General features: G+C 33.7%; 1 protein-coding gene across 1 annotated transcript; it reads right to left on the bottom strand.

Annotated features, from left to right (window-relative positions):
• Positions 1-7083: 7083 nt before the first annotated feature.
• Positions 7084-9188, bottom strand: LOC131612740 (pectinesterase-like). The gene is made up of 2 exons (XM_058884495.1): positions 8079-9188; positions 7084-7941 (listed from the first exon to the last, which is right to left on the bottom strand). The coding sequence occupies exons 1-2, from the start codon at positions 9088-9090 to the stop codon at positions 7229-7231; spliced, it is 1725 nt and encodes a 574-aa protein (XP_058740478.1). The 5' UTR covers positions 9091-9188; the 3' UTR covers positions 7084-7228.
• Positions 9189-10535: the final 1347 nt, after the last annotated feature.

Below are 10535 nucleotides of genomic sequence, written 5' to 3' on the forward strand. Positions count from 1 at the left end.
CCACACACTTCATCAATTAATTAAATAATACTAATAATAATAATAATAATAATAATAATAATAATAAACTCTCTCGATAACAAAGATTTTGAGAATTACTAATTAAGAAAGAAAAAAATGAAAAAAAAATTAACTAAGAAATAAAGGGAAGCTGGAAAAACACTGAGAAATCATTGAAAAAAACTTTAAATGCAGTAACTTGGATTCAAAGTGAGATCTCTTATAGCTATATATATTCCCTTGTTTTTCCAAAAACATCGAGGGGATAGTTTTTTTTTTTTTTGTTATGGATAAAACATGATCAAAGACACCAAAGAAGAAATCAATCAATCTTGAGGTGGTGGAACGCTCTCACTCCTTGCCCTATTAGGTCAAGCAGCTCCACTCCTCTCAAATCCTATTTTTTCATTGGCAGGTAGGGTTAATTCTAAATTTCCTTATTCCGGTTGTCAAGCGTTAGAAGAGGGAGAAAGAATGGGCACAACCCCACCAGCAACCCGCATTTTCGACCCGAAAGGAATGGAAAATGAAACATGAATATGTGTTCACTATCTATGGAGCGCAGTGACTATCCTTAATCTCCTGTTCCCTATCTCCCCCTTTCCTTTTTTTCTTTTTCTTGCTTAATGACTAGCTTGTAAAAGAGGAGGAAGATAGTCCAAATGAAGTGGGTAACTTTCCATTTGCTTGGAAGACTTCTAAAGACCATCCATTCGACAATATTCTTGGATTCATCAACAAATACGTAACTTCACGCTTTAAGATAAGTAATTTCTACTATCACTCTACATTCGTATTTCTAATTGAATCTGAAAACGCAAAAGAGGTCGTACTTTATGAGCATTAGCTAATGGCCATGGAAGATGAGTTGAATCAATTTTAAAAAAAAATAATGTGTGGGACTTTGTCCCATCTCCGCGAGATCATCAAGTTATAGGCACTAAGTGTATTTTTAGAAATAAATTCGACGAAAAATGAAGCGATAACAAGGAACATGGCTCAGCTAGTGGTCCAAGGATATAACAAAGAGGAGGACATGAATCATGAGGAAAGTATGCTCTGGTTGACCGCTTCGAGGCTACACACCTTTTACTAGCTCTTGCATGCTTTAAAGATTTCAAACTATTTCAAATTTATGTTGATAATATTATATTTGGTTCTACTGATATGAAATTGGTCAAAGAGTTCTCAAAGTTAATGCATGGTGAATTTGAAACGAGTCTAATAGGGAGTTGACTTACTTTCTCAGACTTCAAATCAAGAAGCTCAAAGAAGAGATGTTTGTGTGTCAATTAAAATACTGCCAAGAGTTGCTTGAATGCTTCGGAATTGCATATGCAAAGTCAATCAACACTTAAATGCCCAATAACGGGAACTTAGACAAAGATGAAAGTGGTAAGGACGTTAACGTCAAAAGGTATAGAAGCACTCTTTACATTTGATTCAACTTTCGTTAGATAGTTCCATTTTATTTAAGTGCATCCTTCGTCTTTCGTCCGACGAGGTAATATCATTTCAGTTTTCTATTTGTACGTAAGTTTTTATTTTAAAATTGATGTATTTCTTATATATGTAATTGCGTTTTTATTGTTCCAAATTGTGTGATATATTTGATAAATAATACATCTCAGGATGTTCGCTTCCAAAAATTTCATTGTTAAACCAAGTGTTTTCAATCTATATGTTTATACTTCATGTTATTGTATTGTTATCATATGTGTTTCATTTCCTCTAGCTTTAAATTGGAACTATTATAACTTGTTTGATGTTTGAGCATGTTATCTTATAAATTTATTGCAATTCTATAATGACAATATTATAATATGTTTGTAATGAACTATTTATAATTTTGTATGTATTACTGCCTATTTATGTTTAGGCATTCTAACTTTAACGTCAGTCTAATGAAATATGAGTGCATGTTATTGTTTTACAATGTTTCTTTGCAACGCCTCTTAGTGTTATATGTGTTTTTGTAAGTTCTACATGATGCTTATCACGTTTGCGGCTTTGTCTCTTTTAGATATTGTCAAAGGGGGAGAAGTGCATGGAAGAACGAAGTCTCTAAGGTGCACATATTAAGGAGAGCTTTTATTAAGACATCAAATACTTCATACGTTTTTTCATCATAAAAAAGGGGGAGTATGTGAGTGCACTTTCCTTTTAGAAACATTTTGAATGATGTCAAAACTAAGACACTTAATATTTGTGTATATTGGACATTTCTCTCTATGTCTAGATGCACATTTTCATCTTAGGACACTTAAAATCAAGATTGAAACATCTTTAGAAGTCAAAATTATACTTTATGTGGAAAAAGTAAGGTCATGGGTCGACCTTAACTTTTGGAGTCAATACATATTGAAGGTTTTACAAAAATCAAATTTTCGCCTTCTATGTGTCGACATATAACATTTGTGGGTTGACACATAACATCTGGGAGTCAATACGAGCTGTGGATCAGCTTTTGCTGAAGCTTTTTTCTAGCCAAGTGGCACTGCCCTCTTAGAGACGACTCCTAGACTGCATAGGTCGTCTCCCAATTCGTTGGAGTCAATAGATTCTAACTTAATTTTTTCCAAACTTGTAATTTTGCTAAAAGTCTATTTTTTTTTGTTATTTCTTTTTAACACACATACACACATATATTTTCATCATACAAAGATATTTCTTTCTAACATACAAAGATATTTTTATCATCTTCTTCCTTTCTCTATGCATACACACAACAACTACATATAAATTTTTTTTAGGTGTCATCTAGAGTTAGAGTGATAAGGTCCAATTTAGGATTTGTAAATCAAATTGGGTTAAAAATTCTTTGGGGGTTTCATTAATAAAACCAGTTGGGGTTTTCCCTCCAAGATCAAGGTTGATTTGGGGTTTTTTGGCACAAGAATTTTCAATTTGGATTCACCCGAGTGAAAGCTTTGAAGAAAGGGATTTATGTAAAAGAAGTAATGGTAACCGGAGGATCAAATTGCGTTTTTGGGACAAGATCTTGCAATTGGGATTCAGCTGAGTGAAAACTTTAAAGAAAGGGGTTTTCGTCAAAGAAGTAGCGATAATTGGAGGATCAAATTGAAGATCTTGGGACACTTGATCCAGCTTAATATCAATGGAAGATAAAATGATAGAATCAACATCAAATTTGTAATATAGGGGTTTGAATTTATATTTCTCTCTTGTAATCAACTTTTTATAAAAATTATTGAATATCTCAATTCCTTTTGGAATTGGGGGTAGGCGTACTCTTAGTAAGATTGATTGGGGAGATTCCTAAAAAAATATTTATCTTTGTCTCTCTCTCAATCGTTGCCTTCGTATAACACGAGCTTGTTCCTTATAGCTCCCCTAGTGGCTGGTATTGATACTATATTCAAGTGCATTAAATCTTTTCCCAAAGGGAAATCAAATAGTTATGTGAGCTAGAGGATAAATGGATATAACCAAAAAGAACCAGTCCGCAAAATCGGAAGGTCAAGAAAATCTTCAAAAAATTGTACCATCAGCACCAAAAGAACTAACTCCCGCTCTCTTGGTCAGGCTAAAGTACTCTGGTTGTAGCGATAGGTTAAAGAACAACAAAATGTAGGGTTCTCCCTTCAAATATTCACACTAGTACTGATAAGCCTTTACATATGCCCAACTTGTGGATGAAGTTAAGATGAGGCCACCATCAAATGTTTGAAAACACCTATCTCAAAAGTGGTTAAAGGAAAACGAACACCCAAGGTTGAGATGATATACTCATGCAGGGGGGAAACTACTGTTGCCACGCTCACTACAAATTATGTCATCCTCACTAGGGATAGTAAGGCCCTAAAACAGGAATTCTTCAATCATTCTTCAATTGTATCGCGTCAACAATCTCAAATGCAAAAAAGAAATATTTGAGAGGGAAAAAAAGACGTAACCACTTTAGAATAAAAAGAAATGGAAGCCTAAAAGAATAATAACTAGTTTTTCCTATATTTATGAACTGATCATATGAAAAGAAAGGTGTTCTATCAACAGTCACTTATCTTGCACGTAATGCTTGAGTGTTTCGGTTTCCTAGAAATATCATAGTCATTTATATCAATAAATGTTTGGCATTGCAAATTGCGGAAGCACGGAAAAAATATAGTTGGTAACTGAGGGCTTGGAGGAAACTGCTCTAGGTTGGTCATAGCTCCCTTGATCCGACCATATCTCCACTGATCTATCTACTTTGTAATGGAATACCTCAAATTTGAACGTATCAACTAGGCACTTAATCTAATTCTAGAATATTCTTCTGATCACTGGAATATTATGTACCCAATCACAAGGGGTTCATCCTTAAGCATATACAACGGTCCTTCGCATTTTACGCCTGAAAGATAGCGAGGTAGTTATTCATCTTCCCTGTATATAAGGTATACATGCAATGGTGCCATTTCAAGTAATAGGTTTTAAACACAATTTGAATACTCACTCATCATTCACATAATGACTTGAGCGATGGAATGCTAACCTTGTTGGTACACCCCACCACGTCGTATCGAAAGCTCTCCTCCGCAGCAACTTCCGCAAATCTCCATATTTCTTGTTCCAGAACAAAACAAAATTTATTTCAAGGTCGAGATTACCAAAATCCTGCTTGTTCCAGACTTTCAGAACCCCTTTGTGTGGCTTGAGATTTTCTTTGAGGATAAAGCTTTCCAATCGTAGGCAAAAGAGGTAGTCCGGCTAGATTGGACCACCTCGGTCGGATCAATATGAGCTATCCAGTGGTTGTTAAATCTAAACGGCCCCAGACCCCACCACTAATTGGAATATTTGCGAATAATCAAACAATGATAAAAAAAACATATCTAGGTAGGGCTCATTGAGAATACACCCCTCGTGATCCGCCAACCATCAGACACAAGAATGCGAGCAAGCCTAGTAATAACCCCCATTAGGTTGAAATCAAGTCAAATTCCTACATAAAAGGGAAATATCAATCAACTCCATATGAGAAATAAAGTTATTAAAGGGGAAGATGTCAACACTACTAGATAAGCTAGAAGTAATATTACCCTCAATCATTTCGTTAAAAGAGCAAACATTAATGAAATTCCCCAAAACACATCAGAAGTCTCCTCCAACGTTGTCTTTATACAACTAGAGGTTTTCTCGTATGACTCTCTTTTATAACGAGACTTTCCTAGATTAGACACTGACCAGAAAACTAACAGACCTAAAAGCCCTCTACTCCAGAAAGATACCAAGAAACCCATAACCCAAAAAAGAAAACAGGGATCTTCGAAGTACACCTGATGGATAAAAGGCTACCATTGTTGCCAAAAAAAAGGATGAAATCCCAATCACATAAGAAATTACCCCACAAAAATGAACATCAGAGACAAAGATGTCATTAAATTTAGTCTCTCGAATTATCATAAAGTCCAAGAACCAAAACGAAATAAACTTAATTATTCACAATATTCTTCTTAATCCTACTTCTTCAACCCTAAATATTAAATGAGCATATTAGCATGAAAAATGACTCCTAGATGTTCGAACAAACATTTGATGTCAATCTCCCCTTTCTAAACTCATTAATCTCTCCCCTTTTATCTCATCACTTTGCATATAAGAGCAAACCAACCATTTAGTCGGCTTAAAAAAACTAAGAGTAACTCCAATGAGAGTTTTTCCCCAAGTTCAAGTTCTCCATACTGGAACAATGTTTTTCAAATCTAATTGTTGTTGGAGTTTTCCATGCTGAAAAACCGTTGCATCATGACGCAACATTGTTTTGAATAAAATAACAATAAATACAGTCAATGTTAATTTTATGAATTTTACTTCATTTTTTTGTGTTACTTTAATAATTATTTTGTTTTTAAATTATGATAATTCAAAATCTTTTACATTCAAATTCTTATACTCACATTCTTTTTACATTAAAGTTTTTATATAAATTAATATTATATATTTTTACAAAATTAATATAAATAAAATATTAATATATGAGATAAATTTGTGAGACCCAATTTAAATTATATAGAGTTGTACTATTAGAGTAAAAATTGGATAAATTATTTTAAGACGAGTCTCACAAAGAATCCGAAAATAAGTAGCACCATTGGAGATGCTCTATAAAAATTCTGACTTCTTTTCTATTATCCAAGTCACCAATTATTCTAAAATCGTATAAAAATAGGTGAATTCTTATTTATCCAGTTCAAAAATTGGATACGGTCATATTTAATACAAAATGTTTTGATAATAGTTTAAAATTATAATATTTAATAAATAATTAAATATGTTAAAATTAAATAGTTTTTTAAAATTGGTTGAAGGTTCACTACTCAATTTTTTATGATGGATAGAGAAATTGTTCACTTTTATAAAAGAGTACTGAGATAATTTTTTATGTATCTTTAAAAAATAGTCTAAAGATAAATTTTTAGAAATTTTAATAAGAAATAAATTTATAATAATAACAAATTAAAAAAAACATTTTATTAAAATTTATGAAAAATAGACATATTATTTAAACCGAAATCACAATTAGACCCTTAAAAATAAAGAAATATATGATAAATGTAAAACTTAAATGTTACTCTGCATAACATTTTTTAAAAATATTATAGAAAATTTAAATAAAATTATTTATACTTTAATTCAACTGTTTGTTTATAAACTGTCTAGAATAGGATAATTCAATTATTAAGATGAAAGTAAGTTACCCATCACAAAAAGATGGGTAATGTATCTTCCACCAATCAGAAGACACCATTTAATTTTTATGTATTTAATTATTTATTATATAAAATAATTGTTTGATGTTTTCAATGCATTTGACACTAAAGGTAACCTTACCCAACTTTTTGAGTTGGGTAAATAAGAATTGACCAAAAATAAAATAGCTTAGTTCGTTCATAACTAGTATTAATTATCTCTATTTTTCTTGAATGATCAATTATTCATTTGCATTTGATTTGTTATACAAAATATGGATTAAGCATAATAAAACACTTGTTTGAATATTAAGTTTATAGTAACCTTTGTACTCTTGTCAAAATGAAATTTATATTTGATTGATCAAATATAAAATGAATACAAAGATGAACAAAATAAAGTTTATATATACTATAATCCGAGCAAATTTTAGTATTTCTGGTAGATCTCCTAGAAATACATAGGAAAGATAACTACAAAGAATAACAATTTGTCTGTGTGCCATCTGACCTATTCACATGTCTAAAAAATTTCAAGCTTTGAAGCCAAGATAGTGAGGAACACGAAGTGCCTTCAACCATTCAGATCCAGAGTTAGGTCCAGCCTTAAGAAACTCACCAGCAGTGAATTTGGTAGCTTCAGCCCTGCTAATAACACCATGATAACCCTTCCACTTGATCCTCTTGCTAACATCGGCACCAGGTCCAGTGTTGGCATGTTCAGCATAGTAACATGTGTTTTCAAAGTGCTCACCTGCCCATGCGACCCAACCATCTGGATGAAGGAAGTCACCGATGGTGGATTCCATCACAACTGTCCTTGAGTATGCCTTCCATGGTCTTCCCAAGTAAGATTTGATTTGGAATCTAATTGGAAACAATTGTGCTTCTGGAACGATCTGGCAATCTTGGATCACAATACCTGTAACCATGTTTTTCTCGGCTGTTCCGTCAGCAGTAACGGTGTTGAATTGGTTCATGTTAGGCTTCCTGGCGATGATCACGGAGTGTTGAATCAAGGTAGGTGATGTTCCGAAGATGAAATCGATGGTTCCTGAGATGACACAGTTGCGGTAGAATTGTCTGTTGGTTTGAACGTACAATGTGTCTTGGTAACCAAGGATATGGCAACCGATGAAAGCAGACATATCTCCTTGATTTCTCAAAGCAACGGCTTGGTGACCATCAGGACCAGCTGTGTTCTCGAATGTCATTGCCTTTCCGATGAATCCAGGTGCGGTGTTGGCTGCATGCATGCATCATAAATCAGTATTATATCTAATTATCGATATAAATAAGAAATGCTAACAACACTCTCTTTTCGTTGCTGCTGATAATATAAGATAATAAAATAAATGAAATTTTTTAATGATAGTTTATTACCGAAAGTGGCGGTTTGCATGGTCTTGACACCCTTAGCATAGCACTTGCTACCGGTGACAATGGTTCTTTGAGGGCCATCACCATACATAAGAATGTTAGCGGCATCCTTGGGGACGGTGATGTACTCGTCATAAACACCGGCCTTAACGTAGATAACATATCTTCCTTTGTTTCCCTTAGGGTAAGAAGCAATAGCATCCTTAATGGTTTTAAATTGACCACTACCATCCTTGGCAACAATAGCATTAGCCTTAACCTTTGATCTCCATCCCTTTCCTTGCATGGAAGCCAAAAGCTTACGGTCAGAAGCTGAGAACCATGTAGGGAATCCTTCATCATCAATATCCTCAGCAAGAAGACGACGGAAAGCAGGTTTAAGATCAAGCTTCAAGTTGAATTGTTCAAGGATGTTGGACAAACCACTCATGATATCAAGTGCAACACCAGTGATCTTTTGTACGCTATCCAAAGACTCTACTTGAAACTGATCCTTGATCTTCTTCTCACCGTCTTTTGCATCATCAAATCCTTCCATGCAACTTTGTTGATAAGAGATAACTGAACTCAACCAGTTCCTGATATCAGGAGATTGCGAATGCAAAGCTTGAATGTTGTTGTCACGAATCAAATTGGTGGACATTTCAAGACTGTCCATGGCAAACTCCAGCAAATCTTTGCAGTCATCAAGAGCCATCTTGACGCCATTATCTTTGCTACCGTACTCGGTGGAGAGTCTGTCACTCATGTTGAAAGCCTTGATGACACTGTCCGTGGTGGCCTTCACCGCCGCTGCTATGTATGCCTTTGGATCCGCGGAGTCGATGCCATTAACGGATTTAAGAGTGTCATAGCAAAGACTTTTGTCTTCTGCATTTTGACAAACAACTTGAACAGATCTTTGTTGAGTTTTGATCTGAGGATCACCAGATTTGTAAACAATGGCAACAACGCCGATGGCAACACCTACAACGAGGATAAGAGAAACAACTGAGATAGCTACCTTTCCTGTCATATTTTTTTTATTTTTTTATTTTCAGCTCGAATAAATAGTTGAATCCTCCCCTCTTGATGTCTTGATGACTATTAAGCAGGGGAGGCTTTGTTATTGGAGATCTTGCTATGTTATGGGGCATTGATGAGGTTTTTATAGGTGATTTACAATGAATTTCATCCATCCAAAAGAAACTCTATATTTGGCAAATTCTAAATGATAGGCGCAAAGATGTCGTAAACTTCTGAGTTAATTTTAGGAATGGTTTGAAACACTCTCTACCACTAATTTCTTTTCATTTGTTGTGATGTTTTACATGAAAGAAAATTTTCTATAATTAGGTTAATTAGTATTTAGAGGTAAATTTGAAAAGGTTGATAGAAATTGTGGTGTCTAAAATTAGTTTAAGTAGACCATTTCTAGGACCTAAAGAGTTGCTGGTTAATGTAATTAATTAATGTCTCACTTGTGGATTGTTATATTATAATCAATGTCCAACTTGTGGATTGTTATATTATAATCAATGTCCAACTTGTGGATTATACAAAAATTTTGTGGATTACTCGCATCATATTTGCAAATATATAGAATATATATTCCCTTAGAAAAAGTATAGAACTTATGGGAATGTTAATTTTTTTTCAATGGCTACATTATATTATAGATCAATTTAATATTAGTTGAGATGAAATATTGGCATTCTATTGGACTACGTTGTAACTATAAAATTTAGTGTTTAAAAGAGTTTTTACTATGAAATGTATTTATGTTTTATAAATTTTAATAAAGATTTTGAAAATTTGCAAAAAAGATTAAATCGTGTTGAAATCATCTTAACTAGATAAATTTCATCGTATTTTATTATAAAAATTACGATAAAGAAGTAAGGAAAGGAATATAACACGAAGAACAAAAGAAAATAAAAAAGTACAAAAGGTAGCCAATAGCGACGCACTCCAACATCATAGGAACTCAATCGAACTTTAGCAAGTCATCGCGGCGCTCCACCATCATGGTGTCAGGATCCAAACTTTTTGCTTAAATTTCAAAAACAAAGAAACTATCTAATAGCGGCACATCTACGAGACACTACGGCGTTATCAAACCCTAGAAGGCAAAAGCAACGTGTTCATCGGGATAGTGAGCCTATCGAAACAATATATCAAATCCTCAACCAAATATATCAAGCAATTATGATGCGCTAAAATTGTATCGCGACATAAAACAAATGTGTTTTGATGTACCATGGAAAAGGAAAAAATGAAGGCTGCTATTGAGTCTCGTTTTTAATTGTTGTAAGTCTTTATTATTGTTTTTCTATTGTTAAAACCATAAATTCCTTAAAGATGAGTGGCTAGTCCCCTTAGATTTGATTTCATGTAGATGATTTTACCTTAAAGATATGGTTTTTATAATTCTCTGTTGCTGCCTCCAAGGTTGTCAAACTCCCAAGTCTACTCAGACTC

Source organism: Vicia villosa, linkage group LG6 (genome assembly GCF_029867415.1).
Source record: "Vicia villosa cultivar HV-30 ecotype Madison, WI linkage group LG6, Vvil1.0, whole genome shotgun sequence".
Taxonomy (NCBI): Eukaryota; Viridiplantae; Streptophyta; class Magnoliopsida; order Fabales; family Fabaceae; genus Vicia; species Vicia villosa.

Excerpts from the sequence above, each read along its gene's own strand:
- LOC131612740 (XM_058884495.1), bottom strand. The coding sequence starts at position 9,090 with ATGACAGGAAAGGTAGCTATCTCAGTTGTTTCTCTTATCCTCGTTGTA. Across the intron at positions 7,942-8,078 it reads CATGCAAACCGCCACTTTCG|CCAACACCGCACCTGGATTC; the intron begins GTAATAAACTAT and ends GCATGCATGCAG.